The sequence below is a fragment of the Erpetoichthys calabaricus genome, chromosome 5 (genome assembly GCF_900747795.2).
Source record: "Erpetoichthys calabaricus chromosome 5, fErpCal1.3, whole genome shotgun sequence".
NCBI lineage: Eukaryota > Metazoa > Chordata > Cladistia > Polypteriformes > Polypteridae > Erpetoichthys > Erpetoichthys calabaricus.
This window is the reverse complement of record NC_041398.2, coordinates 18,285,598-18,306,930: the sequence shown is the minus strand read 5'-3', so window position 1 is coordinate 18,306,930 and position 21,333 is coordinate 18,285,598. Positions and strand designations below refer to the sequence as shown.

General features: G+C 42.2%; 1 protein-coding gene across 2 annotated transcripts in view; it reads left to right on the top strand.

Annotated features, from left to right (window-relative positions):
* The first annotated feature begins 9,181 nt into the window (after positions 1-9,181).
* LOC114641668 (zinc finger protein 271-like) overlaps positions 9,182-21,333 on the top strand; it is a 24,115-nt gene continuing 11,963 nt past the window's right edge. Inside the window, exons 1-2 of one of the 2 annotated variants that reach the window (XM_051927399.1) lie at positions 9,182-9,260; positions 21,140-21,333. The exon at positions 21,140-21,333 is cut by the window's right edge and continues 351 nt beyond it. In XM_051927399.1, coding sequence (XP_051783359.1) covers positions 21,270-21,333 — 64 coding nt within the window. In that variant the 5' untranslated portion in view covers positions 9,182-9,260; positions 21,140-21,269. Of the gene's footprint in view, positions 9,261-21,133 lie in introns of those variants that run through there. The other variant, XM_051927400.1, reaches the window with a different exon arrangement.

Here is a 21,333-nt window from a genome sequence, read left to right as displayed (position 1 = left end):
AATGAAGATAAGATGAATATTACCATCTTTATCTTCGGTTCTTAGGTAAGAAACGGACCCATAAGCTTGTTCAGAGGCATCACAGAATATGTGAATCTGTCAGGTAATAGGAAATAAGTCCATATCAACAGGTGTATAACATCTTGGGATACTAACGTTATCCAGAGCGTGAAGTTCTCCTTCCCATTCATTCCAGGCTCTTAATAGATCTTCAGGCAACATAGGGTCATCCCAATCTCATTGTTTATCCCACAATTTTTGGACCAGGACTTTGGCACGTGTGGTGAATGGAAGAATATACCCCAAAGGATCATACTGACTGGCGAGTACTCTGTATATGTGGCGCATAGTAACAGTTGTCTTCTGCACTGGATGAGACTTGTACTTGAACGTGTCTGAGGAACAATGCCACTTCAAGCCTAAAGTGGATTCGGTGGAATCTGATCGATCCTGAGACAACCAGAGTTCTGTACTGATTGAACGAGCTTCTTGTGGCAGATGTTCTAGTATCTTGGGAAAATTGCTAGTCCATTGACGAAGGTCAAATCCACCATTTGACAAAAGATCTCTTAGTTTGTTTATCAGTTGCTTTGCCCTCTGGGTTGATGGTAGACTCTGCAAATAGTTGTCTACATAGAAGTTCCTTTCAACTAAGGATCGGATCTCATCCCCTGATTCAGTGTTGTCCATTACATGTCGTTGAAGAGCAAAAATTGCACAACAAGGACTACAGGTGGTGCCAAAGGGAAGTACTTGCCATTCATAGATAAGGGGGGAAATGCTACTTTCCAAATTACGCCATACAAAACGGAGAAGAGGTTTATCTTCAGGTAAAAGGCGGATTTGATGAAACATTCCTTTAATGTCGCTACCTACTGCTACAGGATGTTCCCTAAAACGTAAGAGCACTCCTAATAGGGACGGACTGAGGGCTGGCCCAGGGAGCAGGTATTCATTCAGGCTATGTCCATGATATTTAAAGGAGCAATTGAATACAACCCGGTTCTTACCATTATGCTGAACCAGATGGTGAGGAATAAACCAAGATTCTTCAGAGGAGGTGATTGTTTCTGCTGGTAACTTAATAACATATCCAGCCTCCTCCAGTTTTTTAATTTCTTCATTGTATGCAGCTGCCTTTGTAGAGTCCTTTGACAGACGTCTTTCAATGCTTCGCAAACTCGGCATAACAGCTTCTTGGTATGCTTGTAGACAAGGCATATCTTTCTTGCGTAGCAGTGGTGTGGCATAACGGTTTACACCATCTACCATTACCTTTATCGTTTTCGCATGCAGTAGATCTATGGCCTCTTGATCTTGTTTAGACCTTGTTAGGAGTCTCTCATTTCTGTAAGGTATGATGTCTGTTTGCCAGAGTCTTTCAACATTTCTGAAAAGTTCAGACATTAAAGGGGTGAGGGTAATATGAAGGCATTGCTGTGGTTGCAGGTTCTCCTTAAGTAGTTGTGCTGGACCTTGTAATGTCCACCCTAATCTGGTCTTAACTGCTGCAGGACCCCCTGGTGGTCCAAGGCGCACAGGTGCTATAGGGGTGATCAAGTGTGGATGATCAGCTCCAATTAACAAGAGAGGGCATGCTTTATGAACAGGTTGTAGTGGAAGACCCTTTAAGTGATTGTATCGTTGCTGTAGGTCTGCTATTGGGTATGAATGTTCTGCCAGACTCAGTTGATCAGCTGTAAAGGCTCTTGTGATAAGATAATTCTTTTTAGGTTGTGAAACTGAAGCTATTCTGAAGGATACTGAAGCACCATGCAGTGTCTTCACATCTTGTCTAATAGTCCTTAGTATTAGATCCTCTGGTTCTCCTTTCAGACCTAGTTTCTGGGTAGCATCAGATAACAGGATTGTTCTCTCTGATCCATCATCAAGAATAGCATAAGTGTCTAAAACTTTATCTTGGTGTTGTAGACGAACTTTGATTATTTTAAGGAGGACACGGCTGGAGCCTTCAGGTTTATCTAGGTAAAGAGTTTCACTTATAGAACTCACTAAACAAGTTTCTTCATTTGGTGATCTGTCGTTTACTTCATGCAGGATTTGAAGATGCTTCCTGTTACAGATATGACATGGTTTCTTCAGTGTGCACTGAGCAGCTTGATGGGCTCGTCCACACCTCCAGCATCTATTCTTAGTTTTAATCCAGTTGATTATCTGCTCCTTATTAAGCTGTTGAAATTGAGAGCATTGACTCAGGTAATGCTCAGTGCTATCACAGTATGGGCAGAAAACTTTGCTCTTCTCAGGCTTCTTACTTGTAGACTGTGACACGGATGCTGATGATGTCAAAGTAGGTGACGCTGAAGATTGCTCTGTGCCATGAAAGATAGTGGTCTGTCGGGTTTTAGCTCCTATATCTCTTCTGTTGTCTGGTCTGTGCATCGCTCGATCCTTGTGTCCTTTGCCTCTGGTCTGGCCTTCATAGTTTTGGCACCAAGATTCAAATTTAAGCCATTTTGCTAAATCCAGAAGAATATAAATAGTGCCCGGTTGGTAGCACATTTGTCTTCTAAAGGATGATCGCAACTCCGAAGGTAATTTGGTTAGTAAACGAGCGACATGTGAGCCACAATGTAATTCGATATCACCTTTTGGACCTAAAGTTTGGAGTAGGCCCACTAAGGCTTGTATCTGAAGGGCAAACTTTTCAAATCCTGCTGCATCACCAGGTTGAATATCAGGCGAGTCCATAACTGCGGCTATTTTGCTTAAAGCTAGGTGATGAGGTTGTCCGAATCTTTCTGTTAATGCTGCCATTGTGTCTGTATAGGGAGTAACCGAGTTCAGAAATGAATCAGCTATTAGACGTGCCTCTTCTAGCTTCAGATGATCCAACAACACCTGATATTTAAAGAGCTCGGTGGCATCTTCTGGCAGTAGGTTCATCAAAGCTAATCTGAGACGGGCAAACTCACTGGGATCCCTATGACTGAAATGTGGAATTGTTGGTTTTGGACCTCTATACGTCATTTCTTGCTTAATAACACTGTGCTGCTGTCCCGTTTGAGCAGAGCGCAACATGGGAGGATAAGAACAGTGTTGTTCGTGTGGTACTGAATAGGTTTGAGTCAGTTCTAGTGGCTCCGACTTCCGAAGATCTTGATATTGTGTAATAGGAGTATGCAATAAAAAACTTGGTTGTGGAGAGCAATGGTTTACAGATCCATACATAGGAGAAGATTCTTCACATACGTATTGAATGCCTGGGGGTTCTGGAACCATAAGAGCTTGCTGCTCTCCTGATGGTCTATGATGAATGAAGTTTCGGCCCGTACTAGGTTCGTTGTCATCAAGAGAGGCGCTTTCTTGTTTATCTGCCACTTGTCTACGCCTCGGAGCGGGTAGTGGTGGAGTATTTCGATCAAAGTTAAAGGCAATCTTCTCTGCTGATCTAATATGAGTTCTGGGTGCAGGCACTGGGGGAACTTGATCTTGGGTCAGTTGCCTGTGGGTTGAGGGCAGTTGTTGATTTAATTTTAACTGCTCTTGAATGCCTACCTGCATCTCCCATAAGCGCCTGATCTCCTCTCTCATGGAATGTGTAGTCTGTCTTAACTGTTGATTCTCAAGTTCAAGGTCGTGAATAACTAAGTTGTATTTCAGTGGTAAGAAATCAGTATCTTCTGTTTGAAGTAAAGGTGTTTTCACATCTTGTACATCCCACCGATCTACTGTAGTGTACAATCTATTCTCTCCTCCATAGGAACTGTACTGACTGGTAGGAGATGAGGCTGTAAAGTGATTTGTTGACTTCATTGGGATGTAGTATTTATTGGTATACTCTTGATACCTTTCCTTATCAGGTGATGGGCGTGCGGTATGGGCCACAGGTGGTAAAGGAACTTGACCAGGATACTGAACTTCAAATTCTTTAAGATAGGCTGGTGGACGGGTCAAGCGTCGAGGACGGTCACTGTAGGACTGATACTCCGACATCCTTCTTCCGTTGTAAACACACGTTCCGGCTCGAAGGACCAAAATTTGTAGCAAAGGACCACTTTATCTTTCGTATGTTCAGGACTTATAGTGTTCACTCCGGAGTGTCGGTCAGGACACTGGCAAATGATGCAGAATATTCCACACAGCAGCTTAGTTTGAAATTGAACTTATTTATTTTGGAGATATACACCTGCATTCGAATGGGTATAGGTGTATTTGTATTTGTGTGTGTGGTCTACAATAAAAAAGAATACATAAAACTTATTGATAAAGTACCCAAAGTCCACTAGATGGCAGTATTACTGAAATTAAGCATTAGCTTACTGGCAGTATAGAATTCAAATCAATAACGTAATCAGTACATTTAAACGACTTTACATCTTAACATATAAAACATAAAATACAAGGAAAATGCAAACGAACCCACCTCTGGTCATCAATGCACACTTATCTTAACTCGGTACACTGCGGATTCTTACTTAAAACAAATAAATGTTTCTTTTTGCGGATTGACTATTGCGACACTCGCGCACCTTCTTCACTTTTTAACATCCCATAATAGACACTCTCATGCATGCTGGGAGGTGCACCCTTAAATGTGATCCGTGGCTCTTTATAATTGATACCTCTCTAACAGGGAGTAAAACTCACTTGGCCCTGAAAGTGAGCGGCATGCCGTTGCTGAATCACGATGAGCTGTGACTATTTCAGCTGTCGGGGAAAACTCTTTTAGCAGGCAAGTATTCAGCTCCCTCAGGTGCCTCCGTCTGGACAGGAGTTGCTGAATCTGGCTCTCGAGGGCCCTGAGGTCTTCGACAACATGCTCCATCTCACAGTCTACCATTGTCCACTTCTGCTTTCCTAAGAAAGAAAGAGAGAGAGAGAGAGAGAGAGAGAGAGTCATAAGTCCATGCTAACACATTCGGAGGGTCTGTTGGCAGCAGGGATGGGTTGTAACAATCCTATTGGTAGACCTGAAGAAGACTTAGACCGAACACAAAATTCGTAAGCCATTCCTTAATGACGTATGTCACCATACATGTTTATCCATCAAAAGTACCTCTAAGGTTTGTTTTATGCCTGGATGACCAAACATTTTACTGAAATGAACCCATTCCAAAACAACCTTTCTTAATTCTCCTGGTACAATTTTTTTTCCAAAATGTCTTTGACCAAAGATTCTGACTTTTTTCATAAGTTCGATTGGGTTGATTAATAAGGTACCGTCTTTTTCTGAAAATAAGACATCCCCCGAAAATAAGCCCTATCGAGATTTTCGGAACTTTTTGTAATATAAGCCCTCCCCCGAAAATAATCCCTAGTTAAAATAATGTGAAAAAAAGAATTCGTTAAAAAATGCTGTTGATTTATTAAGTATGTTTAGCTTCCCTAATACTCGTATTTCAGAGAAATGTTTGAAATAAAATATTCCGAGAAATTCATTGTTTACCTCTACAGTTCGTTTCAAATTAATTCTTGGAATTTATCTTAAAAATACAACATAAGGCAGCATGAATACATAAATATTGTGTCCGCTCTGCTCTGCTGTGTTGTACTGCGTCGCGCGTATCGCAGAGTATGGTCGAATGAGGTGGGGAGGGGGGCATGCATATGCGGAATGCGACGGAACGCGTCGTTGGCGCACACTATAAATAATTGTTCGTTAAGGCAGCAGTCTACATTGAGCGACAGTGCAGATACAATGTTTGTTCATTTCAGTCTTGTAAGTCTGATTATTTCCTCATACGTAATTTTATTTTTTATAAAGTGAATAATTTTTAACCGCAGTTAAAATGAGTACAAAACGAAAGAGCTATTCCGTCGAGTACAAAAAGGGAATTGTGGAAGACTCCAGGGGTGTAAATCTTGATTTATGACGATGTTCCAGAAAAAGATGACATGACTGTAATTGAATAAATTTTAATTTCTGTATTCTGTGTAAAATAAATAAATATTAAATAAAAATATATAAATATACTTTTATTTTTGTCCTCCCCCGAAAATAAGCCCTAGTGCGTATTTTGGACCAAAAAAGAAAGTAAGACAGTGTCTTATTTTCGGAAAAAGACGGGTATGTGATTTATAATATTCTGTAATCATAATACAGCTAAAAAAAACAAACCTGACTGCGAGATCCACAGGCAAGAAACTCACTGGAGCTGCTGGTATGTTGAGAACAGACATGAAGAGCGCAGAATATTTGACAGACATCGGCAAACAAAGAACAGAGGCTGATCTGCGGGCAGAAGGGGGGACAACGGAATATTAGGAATACTTAAATAAATCCATCCATCCATTGTCCAACCCGCTGAATCCGAACACAGGGTCACGGGGGTCTGCTGGAGCCAATCCCAGCCAACACAGGGCACAAGGCAGGAACCAATCCTGGGCAGGGTGCCAACCCACCGCAGACTTAAATAAATAAACGTTGATAAATAGTAATGAAAGTAATAAACACATTTTAGGGTTGTATATTATAGAAGTAAAGATTTAACTCTGACAGTTTATTCAGCGTTTAAAATGGTAATACGTTTATAGCCCGTCTTTAAGGTGACCTGTTAAATGTAGGCGACTATTTCATTTGGACATTCGAGTAAACAACAACAGTCAAACATTTGTTTTAATCTGATTGACTCAATCAAGTAGAGCCCACAGTTAAATCCACGTCAATCCATTAAAATTAGGGGGACACAAATTTGTATTGTTATGTTCATTTAAATTTTCTTCAGACGTTGTTTAGTAACGATAAATATCTCCTATCCAAACTTTTATTATCATTATTTTTTTCAGAACCGCTAATCATAAATGACGGTGGTAAAAATACACTGCCGTGTTAATAATTGCACTCGACAGAGTGCTATAGTGTAAGGTACTGGCACTAGTAGACTATCGTCGCAGATGTATTTTACGAATATACACTCCGTCTCTTACAGTCACTTTATCTTGACCATCCACCTTTAGAAATTATCTTACACGTCCACCTTTAGAAATTACTCCCACCTTTCTTTTTACGTATCCGTAAGGCAATTGGCTAAAGAGGAAAGTGAATGACAAATAACACCGATTGGCGATTTGTTAAATAAAAAGGTGATTGACCGCGACGTTTAAATTTTCGATTGGCTGATCTGTGCCCGACGTACGCAAATTTAATACATGATTGGCTGAAGTCGAAAATGATATTCACGCCCATTTTACTCCGGTCTGCAATAAAGCGCCCTGTGATGACGTTCGGAGCTTCAAATGTCACCGGTCACGTGACAGCGGTGTTCGGCCACAAGCTCCGACGTTTTTGGTATCATTTTCCCATTTCTACTTCAAATCATTTGGATGATATATCATTAGAAAGGAAAAAAATGTGGAATATGACATTGGCTTGACATGGCAGAGTTAAAGCACTAACAAGCTTTAAAATTTAATTATTGACAAGGATTGTTTTTTTAATTAAGCAACTGGGTTGGAACAAAAAACTTGCAGTAACTGCGGCCGTCTAGGACTGGCTTTGCCCACCCCTTTCCATCAAAGAGCACAGCGTCCTTCATTCACAGAAATTCAAAACAACGCAAGAAAAAGAGTATAGGCAGGCCGCCCTTTTATGCAACAATTCTTAATTAACTCCTTCATGGTCTAAGACTAACTATAACCCTTACTATATACTAACGTGCATTATAATATATAATACTTGTCCTCATACACACACACACATATATATATATATATATATATATATATATATATATATATAGATAGACGGCACATTCACTGTGTTGCCAGTCGACACGATACGTCAGCACTGAAAGCTTGTCCTAATGTCAACTGTCGGATAACGCGCTCAGCTACTTTGGCCACCTTGACTGTACCCTCAGAAGGAATCATCAAACCTCCTGTTTTTTAATGTGAGCGAGTGGTAGCTTTGATCATATGATGCCGGTACAGCATCTGTTACCAAAGTAGCACGGCACACATCACAGGACAGCTTTCTCAAAATCCCGTCTAAGTGCTACCTCCCACTGCTTCCTGAGGTGGATTTCTTTGGGAAACTTTCAAAGCTTAAGAAATGTTAACAGCTAACAACAATCTACATAGTTAGTGACTAAATACGTTTAGCCAAAACGTTGTTTGGAGGCTCACTTGAGCACATAATGCATAGCTTTGCTATCGTAGCCTGGCGTAGCTAAAGTTAAGATTATAAAATGGGATTTCCTAATGGCCAAATATAACCAAAACAATTGTTCAGGCTTACCTATGAAATGTGATCCCCCTGCAGCACATGCGTGAGGCATCTTTATCCATTACTTCACTCCACAGCAGTGCCACTCGCCATATGGCGGCGGCGACGTTGACGTACGATGTTGCTGGTCATGAGGCGTCTAGTAATTCTATGTCTGTGCTCATACATTCATCCACCCATTATCCAACCCGCTATATCCTAACTATAGGGTCACGGGAGTCTGCTGGAGCCAATCCCAGCCAACACAGGACGCAAGGCAGAAAACAAACCCCGAGCAGGGTGCCAGCCCACCGCAGGTCCTCACACATGCTTTATTATTTTCTTTTAATATATGCAAATCATCAACTTTCAGAATATAGTTTTCTATTAAACCAGCACAATTATGCTTTATTCCAAGGGTTCCCAAAGTGGTCGATATTGACCCCCTGGGGTCGATTTGAACTTTCTAGGGGTCGATAGTTTCAATGAAAAAATTTGGGGGTCAACGACAGCAAAAATAGACCCCCTTACTACTGCTATTTGTTTGTTACTTCAAAATATCTATGATTCCAATAGGTACCTAATTAAGAAGTAAAATCATTTAAAAAAAACACATCACATACCAAATTTGCGAACGAAAAGGTAAAATGTGTCATTAAAAGAGTCACACGTAAGAATGCATGAAAATACATGTAGCACAAACATGTCTGTTCATTGTCTTATCGAACATATCAAAGCAAGTGCGGATATGAAAAACCATTGCATGTAATTAGGGGGTCGACGGTTTTAAAAGTTTTTGGTAAAGGGGTCTGAGGCTGAAAAAAGTTTGGGAACCCTTGCTTTATTCGAAATGAAAAGATTGAGGAAAACAGCTCTAAATGATTCTCCCTCCGTCCAGTAGATGGCAGTGTTTACGCACTTAGCATGACTGGTCTAACAGCAGTTCTTAGAGTCGCCCTTTGATGACTCGTTTTGTTTCTTCTTGTTTAATTCCGATGGCGGGCTGCTCGAACTTTTATATGAGACACGTGTTTACTTCAGAGACAAAAGCGATCTGAAGAAGAGAAGAATGAAAAAAACCAAAAGATAATCGGTAAGCATTATGAGCTGGAATGGGAATGGAGTAGCAATGTCGGTAAGGCTTGAGTATTGAGAAAAGCGCTATATAAATGCAAAGAATTAATTTAAAGCAAAGGGCGACGTGAGGGCATGAATACTGTGAAAGGGAAATAAAAACGAGGAAATAGACGAGGAAGAGAGAGAACGTCGCGGCAGTCCGTACACCGCCCACTTCCATTCCATAGTTTACGTTCATGCTGAGCCTCCTGGCTGCTATTAAACAGACCAGAGTGGGCATCCATTGTGCGCGAGCGCCTCTGCAGCTGCCTGCGGTCGACTATAAACAGACCAATGGCCCGTCCGTGTTCGTCATTCAGCCAGAATTTATTATGTGGGGAAAAGTACAAAAAAATCGAGTAGTAGGTTTCTCTGAAGTAGTGCCTGTAGCGCAGACAATGCCACGTTGTTATTAATGCATTATACGGCGTTCATGCGCTCTCTGTTCGGTTCACGTGGTATTTCCGACTCGACAATCAGCATTTACTGTCTGTCCGAGTCACGTGAACGCGCACAACAGAGTGGAGGGACGCATTGCTGTGACATAAATTCGGGAAAGCTTCTGAGTGCTGTAAAGCGTTTTCGAAAGCTAGAAAAAAAAATAGTTGCGTTTTCAATCAAATGAATCCTTGCATCTTCTGGGATTTGCATTTTCACTCGGAGCTTCTGTTTCTCATGTTAATAATGACAGTACTCGAGCAATCAGTTCAAAGCTGGTCGTGTTGTAAACTGCTGTAATGATACACACCATAAGCAAGCCGCATGCTGACTCAGCCTGATGACATCATTATGTGCTGCGCCAGCCCGCTAGCTAACATCCCTTAACATCTTTCCTTTCTGAACGAAATTAGCCATCAAGTGTATAACTAGAATTACCGTTGACACCAAGTAAAACTATTGTTTTTTTTTTTTTTTTTCTTTTCATAATAGACCTATAGGAAGTAGCACATTTTCTTAAATATAAACACAGTACGTCTATGTCTATATACATGTGTACATACATATATATATTTTTTTTTTTTTTCAAACAATGTAATAGCAACAATAACATCACAAGTAGGAAAAATGACTGAGAAATAACTGCAAGAACAAGGGGGGTACATCACAAATTGAGTCTGTTGGGAGGCCTGGATACCCGACCAAAGCGTGAGATGACTGTGGTATGTTGTGCGGGGGTGGCATCACTAACATCAGCACCGGAGTCATGAACAGGGGGTGTTGTTACTATTGCAGGAGATGACTGCTCCTTCTCCTTGTGTTGCTCTGCCTTGCCATTTCCTTCCGATTGACTGAAAGTTGCCAAAGTCCCAGACTTTAAATCTGAATTTTGCATAGAGGACTCTGCAGGCCTCAAGTCCACTCTATTCCGACGATACAGTGAGCCATCTACTCCTACTAAGTAGGATCTCGGGGCTACCTTCTGCACACAGGATCCCAGTTTCCAGATGCCCGTATGATCACCTGGTGGTGGCTTCATCCGAATTGCTTCCCCCACTGAAAGCTCTGGGAGATCTTTTGCACTGCGATCATATGTAAGCTTTGCTATCTGTTTTCTCTGACGTAGTTTCTCCACAACACCTGTCACAACGCTGGGCTCTAACAGTGCATTGGCAACTGGAAGGGCAGTCTTCAAGCGCCTGGACATTAGGCGCTGTGCTGGGCTACTGTCCATTGTTTCAGTTGGTGTGTTACGCCACTGGAGTATGGCCTTCCAGGCGTCAGTGCCGTCACGCAGTGCTTTCTTGATGAGATTCTTTGCTAGTTTCACGGCTGCTTCAGCCTTGCCATTAGCCTTTGGGTGTCGTGGGGAGGATGTGCAATGTTCAAATTCCCATGCTGCAGCAAAGCGTCTAAATTGAAAACAAGCGAACTGAGGCCCATTATCGGTGATTACTCTATCAGGTTGACCATACCGGGCAAACTGTGCCTTACAACGTTTGATGGTTGTTTCTGCAGTCAAATCAGGTAAGAGCTCTATCTCCCAAAAGTCCGAATAGTGGTCAACCAGCAGCAGAAAATCTTTACCGTTGTGCTGGAAGAGATCGATGCTGATGATTTGCCAAGGTCTGGTAGGAAGTTCATGAGACATCATTGTCTCTTTTTGCTGCTCTATAGCATATTCATTGCAGACTGTACATTTGCTCACAAAGTCTTTAATCTCGCTCTGCATGCTGGGCCAGTATAAGGTGTCACGTGCCTGTCTGTAACAGGCTTCTCCGCCAATGTGACTTGCATGTATCCGTCTTAACATTTCTGGGCGCATTGATTTTGGGATAATCACTCTCTGACCTTTATAAAGCACGCCGTTTTGCACACTGAGCTCTTCCCTGTATGGCCAGTATTCTCTGACTGCTAAGTTGGTGTCTTCTTTCAGGTTTGGCCAGCCTGTTAGAACTGTGGATTTAAGCGCTTGGAGGTTTTCATCTTTTTCTGTGTGCTGTCTTATTTGAGTAAGGCGCTGATCCGTGACATTGAGATAATCGGCCTGATTCACGTGTTCGAGATCGAACTGCTCCTGCTGTAGCGCACAGACTGAGTGCCATGCTTCACCTGAACCACTGTTTGTGTCCGCTGTAGTGGCTCTGCTGAGGGCGTCACTCAAAAACATTTCAGGACCTGGTTTATATACCACTTTGAGGTTGTAATGCTGGAGGGCAAGCAGCATACTCTGAAGACGTTTTGGTGCACAGAGAAGGGATTTACTGAAAATTGAGATAAGAGGTTTGTGATCTGTTTCTGCTATGATTTGATCTCGGCCATATAGGTAGTGGTGGAAACGCTGGCAAGCAAATACAATACTTAGGCATTCCTTCTCTATCTGTGCATAGTTTTGCTCAGCTGAAGTCAATGCTCTCGAAGCAAAAGCAATGGGCTGGCCCCCTTGCATGAGGCAACAGCCAAGACCGTGTTGGCTTGAATCGCTTTGGATGGCAACAGGTTTAGACACATCATAGTATCGCAAAACTGGAGTTGTGGTGACAAGCTTCTTAATCTCTTGCACAGCAGCTTCATGTTTGGGAAGCCAGTGCCAAGTTACATCCTTGCTCAAGAGTTTCCTTAGGGGCTCACACACTTCTGAAAGATGTGGTAAAAACTTGCTCAGGTACGTGATGAACCCTACAAATCGTTGCACAGCTTTTGCATCTGTTGGAGTTGGCATTTCCATAATTGCCCGCACTTTCTCTGGATCAGCTTTTAAGCCACTGGATGACAAAATGTGTCCATGAAAGCGAACTTCAGGCACTTTAAAGCGCAACTTCTTAACGCTAAGCCTCAGCTTGACCTTTCTGCATCGCTCCATGAAAGCAAGCAGCTTTGCGTCATGGTCTTTATTAGCCTCGACATCCGTATCGCCACAACCTACGATAAGGATGTCATCTGCGACTGGCTCCACACCCTCGAGCCCTGCCAACAACTCATGCTGCTTACGTTGGTACACTTCTGGTGCAACACTAACACCAAAGGGAAGCTTCAGCCACCTCTTCCGCCCCCAGGGTGTCCAAAATGTGGTCATGAAGCTACTTTCCTCATCTAGCTTACACTGGAGAAAGGCATCTCTGGCATCCACTAAGGTAAACAGCCTAGCCTTAGGGAGTTTGTACAGTACATCCTCCAGAGTGGGCATAATATAGTGAGCACGTCGCAGTGCTTGATTCAGAAATTTTGGGTCTATGCACACCCGCAATTTATCAGGCTTCTTCACGATTACCATGTTGCTGATCCAATCAGTCGGTTCAGACACCGTGGCAATATGGCCATCAGCTTCATATTTGTCAAGCTGGGCTTTAACAGCATCCTTCATAGCAACTGGCACATTACGTGGGGAACATTGAACTGGCTGTACTAACCTGTCTAGGTTGAAATGTATAGTGCCTGGGAGGCAGTCAATTGGTCCTGTGAAGACATCAGCATACATTTTAATCAAGCTACTGCAGGTGAGGGGCACAGATGAGGCACTGTCTATGAGGTATAGCTCTGCTGGAATGGTAAAGCACATTAGGCCAAGCCTTTCACACGTTGAGCCTGACAGAAGAGGTTTCTGACTGCCCTCAACGATCTCAAACTCCAAACTATGCTTACAACCACGAATGACACATTCTGTGTCAAAGAGTCCTAAGGAGGTCATTGTTTGACCCGAGTACAGTTTTAACTTGGTATTACTGGGACGTAGTTTAGTTCTTGGTGCTAATCTCATTTTGTCCTTTAAGCACATAACATCACAAGTGGCCCCAGAATCTAATTGACATTGCTGTGGTTTCTTGTGAAGCTGCAGTGTAACAAGCCACTTCTTACCTCTAGCACCCATAGTGCCAATGCGTTCAGTAGAATAAACATCATTATCAGCACAGCTGCCTGCTTGGTTTACCTCTGGTTCAATGGTAAGAAGTTTACCTTCCATTTGTCTTCTCTTGCTTTTCAAGCACACTCTAGCGAAGTGGTTGGCTGTTTGACATAAGTTGCATGTTTTTCCATATGCTGGATAGTGCTCCCTCCCACGTCCATGTGGACTGCCACAATATTTGCATGTTGGTCGATCTGTATCTGGGCCTGAAAACTGACTTGCCTGCTTTGCTGCGGTGATGGGTAGTGGCCTCCTAGTAATTCGCTTTGAGGTGGCATTAACACTATCCATGGAAGGTTTATCCAACTCCATTGACCGAAGTCTCATGTCAGTGAGCTCTGCTGATCGACATGTCTCCACGGCCATGGCCAGGGTGAGATCTCTCTCTCGTAATAACCGTCTGCGGGTTGCTTCATTTGCTATACCTAGCACGATTTTATCGCGAACAAATTCGTCTCTTAATGCTCCATACTCACAGGTGGCGGATTTTTCTTTTAACCGTGTAAGAAAACTGTCAAATGGCTCCCCTTCCTCCTGTTTGCAACTCCCAAAAACATAGCGTTCATAAATCACGTTCTTCGTAGGTTTAAAGTGTCCCTCCAATGCATTTAGAATAGCCGTAACATTGGACTGGTCCGCTGCTGAAAGATTTAGGTTGTGCTTGTAGACATGTCTGCACTCGGCGCCCATGATACTCCGCAACGTGGCCGCTTGAATTGCGGCGTCCTTCCTATTAAGCTCGATAGCAATGGCATAATCTTCAAATTCTGACCTGAAAACATCCCAGTTTGTGCCCAGGTCGCCACTCATTTTCATTGCCGTAGGAGGCGGAATGTGTGTTGCCATATCCGTGGATAAGTCCAGGATGAGCGCGACTACTAACTTGAATTGATTCGCAGCGGCGCAGCCCTTGTCTGTGCTTAGGATGCGAAAGAAAAGCAATGTGTTTTTTAGTCTTCGGAGCCGTGTGGTTAAACTTCTGACACCATGTTTCTCATGTTAATAATGACAGTACTCGAGCAATCAGTTCAAAGCTGGTCGTGTTGTAAACTGCTGTAATGATACACACCATAAGCAAGCCGCATGCTGACTCAGCCTGATGACATCATTATGTGCTGCGCCAGCCCGCTAGCTAACATCCCTTAACAGCTTCTCAAAATGGGGCCATGGACAGGGCCGGATTAAGACGAAATTGGGCCTGATGCTGCAGCGCAAAAAAGGCCTATTTTTTCTCGGCATGGGTGCATGTTCATTCGACACTCACCGTACATGCGCACTCAGACCGACCAAGGAGCCATAATGGCTTGCGACGCAACCAGCCAGCCTTTATTGAACATGAATAATAATAATAACGACGTAGTATCGTAACAACTCGAGGTTAACATCAAACTATGTAACATCAACATTCAATAGCAATTGTCTGAAAAGTGCGCTTAATGCAGAAAAGGCTAAACCAGATTAACTTAACCTAGGCATATTGTCACCCTAACTACTGCGCTAGTGCAGCTTACATATATTGCTGTTTTTCGAGCCTTAGCAAGCTCTTATTCTTCGATCGTGTCAGTGAAGTCAAGGCTGCGCAGCTCATGCTCATAAGCGCCAGCATGCTTAACGTAAAATTGATAGCTTTAACTTGAAATCTTCGGTTAACAATAAACACAATGACGTTATAGTTACGTCACAGCGCAAAGAACAATAGTAACTGTATAATAAGTAACGCTGTGTCTAGGCGTCCGAAAGTCGGACTCCAAATTTCATTCTAAGAATTATTTTGAGGTTAATATAGCAAAGGAAAACTGTTCAGCCTCCGGAAAATTCTCGTCTGTTTTCATCTGGGCCTGTTTCAGGAATAGGCCTAATGCTGCAGCATCAATAGCACCCACCTTAATCCGGCCATGGCCATGAAGGGGCTCGTCTCTAAAAGCGGCGGGTGTAGCAGCAGGCGAGAAGGTCCTGCTACTGCTAGTGATGTGCAATGAACGAACGAGCTCTTCTGTACATGGCATGGACTCTGAACGAACGTACTGGCACAATGACATTAACGCACGAATCTTTTCGAGGCATGCGCAGTGCGTACTACGGTTTATATTACATTCTGTGACAGTCTGGAGCTGTCATCCTAACTTCGCTTACATGGCTTCTGTCTTCAGGAAATAGCCTCTTATCAATAAACACAAAACGACTGACTTGGTAGATGACACCAAACACCTCAGTTTACTCTGACTGAGTGACTGTGACTGTCTCAGTACACTGACTGACTGATTGAACCAGTATGCCGCCTACTGATTTGGAGAACAACTGAAAGTTCGTTCACGACCTGTAACACAGTATAAACCAAAAAGAATCGGTTTGTGTATTGAACGGAGGAACGAACTGCAGACAAGTGACTCGCAGTTAAATGAATCTCAGTTCAGTGATGCTATATAAATGGGAGATTGCATCAGAATGTACCAGATATAAAATAAGGAAATTGCAGGAGATGAATCCAAGACTGAAATCAAATTTATTTAGTCATAAAAGATGTAAGCACTCACATGTTGTGTTTCTTTTTCGACATCTAGGCTATAAAAAAAAAATTGCTTATTTGATTAGGCTCTGGGCTTGTAGACTGCAATAGCCAGATTAAAATGCAACCGGATGGTTCTCCGTTATGTATGAAAAACAAAACTTTATTTTAATAATTTTATTTAAGCTTCTGTATGATATCAGTAAAGCTTGTTGTTTTTGAAGTGAACAAATTAGTGATACAAAGATGCTAATCATTTTGGTGAACTGAATGAAATGACTCATTAAAAAGAATAATTTTGCACATCACCAGTTACTACCCGATCGCCTAAGCATGCATAGTTGTAACTGTACTTACTTTACAGTGCCGTGTCGCTCCCCGATTTGGACCACGCATGTGTGAAAACTACTGTATGTACTCATGGATAAGTTCTCCTGCGAATAAGTTGGGTCTTGATTTTACCATATAATTTCTGGTATTTGGGTGGCATGGTAGCGCAGTGGGTAGCGCTGCTGCTGCCTCGCAGTTGGGAGACCTGGGGACCTGGGTTCGCTTCCCGGGTCCTCCCTTTGTGGAGTTTGCATGTTCTCCCCGTGTCTGCGTGGGTTTCCTCCCACAGTCCAAAGACATGCAGGTTAGGTGGATTGGCGATTCTAAATTGGCCCTAGTGTGTGCTTGGTGTGTTTGTGTGTGTCCTGCGGTGGGTTGGCACCCTGCCCGGGATTGGTTCCTGCCTTGTGCCCTGTGTTGGCCGGGATTGGCTCCAGCAGACCCCTGTGACCCTGTGTTCGGATTCAGTGGGTTGAAAAATGGATGGATGGATGGATGGATGGAATTCTGGTATTTTATAATGTTGGTCATATAAGTCGAATGCGGAAAACTCACGCTATTGGGGTTATGATATGCTAACGCCCACCTGAGAGAGTAACCATGGAGCACACTGCCTTTTTTTTTTTTATTTCTTCTATGTGGGTGCGGCAATGCACTGTATCAGCGTGTGCTCCTAACCTCTGTATCTATTGTGCCTACGTGACCACACGGTAATACCCAAACTATTCCGAAGCAACGTTTGCACTGATTTGTGTTTTTTTTTGTATCTCCCACCCTCATACACCTTTATCGTAAGCACATCCCTTATCTATGATGCAGCGTTTGATCAGAAGAAAATATGAAGCTGGTTTTAACTTAAAAGTCGTTGAAGTAGTGAAAGAAATTGGTAACTGCACTGCTGCAGCAAAATTCGATGTGTCTGAAAAAGAAGCATGTTAATTTTTTTTTTTTTTAGTGTCGCATTTTTGAACGGGGGCGGCATGGTGGCGCAGTTGGTAGCACTGCTGCCTCACAGTTAGGACACCTGGGTTAGCTTCCTGGGTCCTCCTTGCGTGGAGTTTGCATGTTCTTTCCGTGTCTGCGTGGGTTTCCTCCCACAGTGCAAAGACATGCAGGTTAGGTGCATTGGCGATCCTAAATTGTCCCGTGTGTGTGTTTGGTGTGTGGGTGTATGTGCTCTGCGGTGGGCTGACGAGGAGTTAAGAAATTTATTGCGTGACAACATCAATTTTGATGAGCTGTCAATAGATCGTTTTTGATTAGCGAATATTTCATATAAAACAAGTTGGTTTCGCGCTGTCAGTTTATTAAAAATAAAGAAGAAAACATTCTAACGGTTTCCAAAGGTTATGAAATATCTATAAAAATCTTCACTGTAACTGTAGTATGTGAAACAGAACTAGTGCAGCTATAATGAAGGCATTGTTTATTAGTGAGTTAAAATGATAAGGGAATCTTTTATAAAATGTTCTAGAGCAAGGTGGTAAAATACTACTCCCTGAAAGAACTTTTTTCAGTTTTAAAATGGAAGGCAGTTTTGGTATCAATAAAAGAGATCAGAAAAAATAAACTATTTTTCACTTTTGTTATTTGTTTATGGACAAGTGAATTAAATTTAACTGGCGGACAAGCGGATTTTCTAAGTTTACTTGTCCGTGGACAAGTAGAAAAAAATTTGATTTCCACACCCCTGTTTCACCTTTACGCCTTCTGTCCGGGGTTTGTTTCCTGCCTTGCGTCCTGTTTTGGCTGGGATTGGCTCCAGCAGACCCCCGTGACCCTGTAGTTAGGATATAGCGAGTTGGATAATGGATGGATTTTTGAACGGGCATATAAGTCAGGGTGTGATTTTTATGATCGATTTTTCGGGTTTCAAGACCCGACTTATATGTGAGTATATACGGTACATCATTCTTGCTACTCTGCTTTATGGTGATTTACAGAGTATGTGATGATGTCATTACTGAGCCACATTCCACTTCACAGGACGACCCTATCTGAACTGGGCATGCTGATTTACAACTGACAGGACTGAGTTTTTATTTCAGTTCCACATTAGTTGACCATAATGAGAATATTCTGGAAATACTTTGTTGTTCTTCCGAGATTCATGTTAGGTTGTGTCTTTAGTGCTGGATTAAGCATGTTATTTTTCTCATTTTCATTACACAATGAAACAGATTTTCATGTTTCCAGTCACATAATGAGCTATAGGAACAAAGCTCGCCAGTACTATCCACTTATTTCTTCCAAGAAAACATCAAGTCGAGTTTTGAAAGACCCTAACGTCTTACTGTCTACCACACTACTTGGTAGCTTATTCCAAGTTTCTATCGTTCTTTGTGTAAAGAAAAACTTCCTAATGTTTGTGCGAAATTTACCCTTAACAAGTTTCCAACAGTGTCCCCGTGTTCTTGATGAACTCATTTTAAAGACCCAGTCTCGATCCACTGCACTAATTCCCTTCATAATTTTAAACACTTCAATCATGTCACCTCTTAATCTTCATTTGCTTAAACTGTAAAGGCTCAGCTCTTTAATCTTTCCTCATAATTCAACCCCTGTAGCCCTGGAGTCAGCCTAGTCGCTCTTCTCTGGACCTTTTCTAGTGCTGCTATGTCCTTTTTGTAGCCTGGAGACCAAAACTGCACACAGTACTCAAGATGAGACCTCACCAGTGCATTATAAAGGTTGAGCAGAACCTCCTTGGACTTGTACTCTACACATCGTGCTATATATCCTAACATTCTGTTAGCCTTCTTAATGGCTTCTGAACACTGTCGGGAAGTCGATAGCTTAGAGTCCACTATGACTCCTAAATCCTTCTCATAAGGTGTACTCTCGATTTTCTGACCGCCCATTGTGTATTCAAACCTAACATTTTTACTTCCAATGTGTAATACTTTACATTTACTGACATTAAATTTCATCTGCCACAAATCTGCCCAAGCCTGTATGCTATCCAAGTCCTTCTGTAATGATATAACAGATTCCAAATTATCTGCTAATCCACCTATCTTGGTACCATCTGCAAACTTAACCAGCTTGTTACTTATATTCCTATCTAAATCATTTATATATATTAAAAATAGTAGCGGCACTAGCACTGACCCCTGTGGAACACCACTCTTAACATCGGCCAGTTCTGATGAGGTTCCTCGCACCATCACCCTCTTCTTCCTTTGTCTGAGTCAATTCTGCACCCATCTACAAACATCACCCTGAACTCCCACCTCTTTTAATTTGATGCCCAGCCTCTCATGTGGCACCTTATCAAATGCTTTCTGAAAGTCCAGATAAATAATATCATCTGCTCCACTTTGATCGTATCCTTTTGTTGCCTCCTCATAGAATTCCAGCATGTTAGTAAAACACGACCTCCCTCTTCTGAGCCCATGCTGACTGTTCCTAATAACTCCTGTCCTTGCCAGGTGTTGCTCGATCTTATCCTTAATAATTCCTTCCATTAATTTTCCTGTGATGCATGTTAAGCTTACTGGCCTATAGTTGCTTGGATCTGCCCTGTCACCCTTTTTATATAATGGGATGGTATTTGCCATTTTCCAGTCCTTCGGAATCTCTCCAGTGCACAGTGACTTCCTAAAAATATGCGTCAAGGGTTTATATATGTACTCACTAGCCTCCTTAAGAACACGAGGATAAATATTATCTGGTCCTGGTGATTTGTTCGATTTCAGCTTAAGATATGAAGAGGTAGGGGAAGTGATGCTGAAGGTGGTAGGGATGAGAACGACGCCCATACACATGCGCCGCACAGCCACCGCCGAGAGTTGATTCTACAATAAAATTAAAAATGAAAAGAGGAATAACCTTGGAGGTCAATCATCACCCTGAAAGCGTACAGTAGATGTCACGTAGTATATGTGTACCAAATTTCAGGTCAATAGGTCAAACGGTTTGCGAGCGACAGGTGATTTAAAATCCTAGACAGACAAACAGACAGCCGCGGTACAGTATCAAATAAGAAGATAGTAATAATAATAGCAGCTCACTACTCAAAATGCAGACTGCCTGGAGACTCGAACCTGGAACTTTTTGGTTGTAAGGCAGCAGTTCTTACCTCTGCTCCATCCAAGAATACATACTCAACTTTCTGTTGATTGACATTTGAGCTTGGGTTTTGAACTCACTGACAGCAACATGTAAATTGAATGATTTTTTTCCTTTGGTTATATTCTTGAATAAAAGCACACGTTTATTTGATATTTAGAATAAAGTCTTCTTCACACATTATACACTTAATGTCATTATTAGTATAACATGGAAAAAGTTTCTGTTTTAGTAATGTGTTCATTATTTCTTACCTTGCATTTTGTGTCATCTTACACTTAAACAGATCTTTGTAGACATGGGACACACATGAAATGTATGTATTCCAAAAAACAATATATTATTTACCCAATACAACTCCAGGCATCTCACCCCACGATAGAGACTTGAGCTGGGATGGTATAACAGGCTGTTTGCTGCTTGTGCTGATCGACAGATTTGCAAAACAAAAGACGCTAGTGAGGAGAGGTGTGAAGGAATTTAACGTGGCCCGGGATTACGAGTTTTTAGGCTTCAGGGATTCTAGTGCTAAACTGGAAATGTGCTTGAGTTATTTTTGACAGCATTTTGAACTAATTATGCCTCTTTTATTTTGATAGATAAAAAGAAACCTCCATCCAGTTCACATGGCCATACCAGGAGGTGCCTGACATCCAGGCCTGGGCTGTCTATGTGATGACGAAATTTTAGAAGAGAGCAGCATATATTTGTGGGTAGGGAAGAGTTTCACACAGAACATGGAGTTAGCCAAAGAGGGTGGCATGGATGAAAGATTGGAGCCTATTAAACAAGAGGACCGTG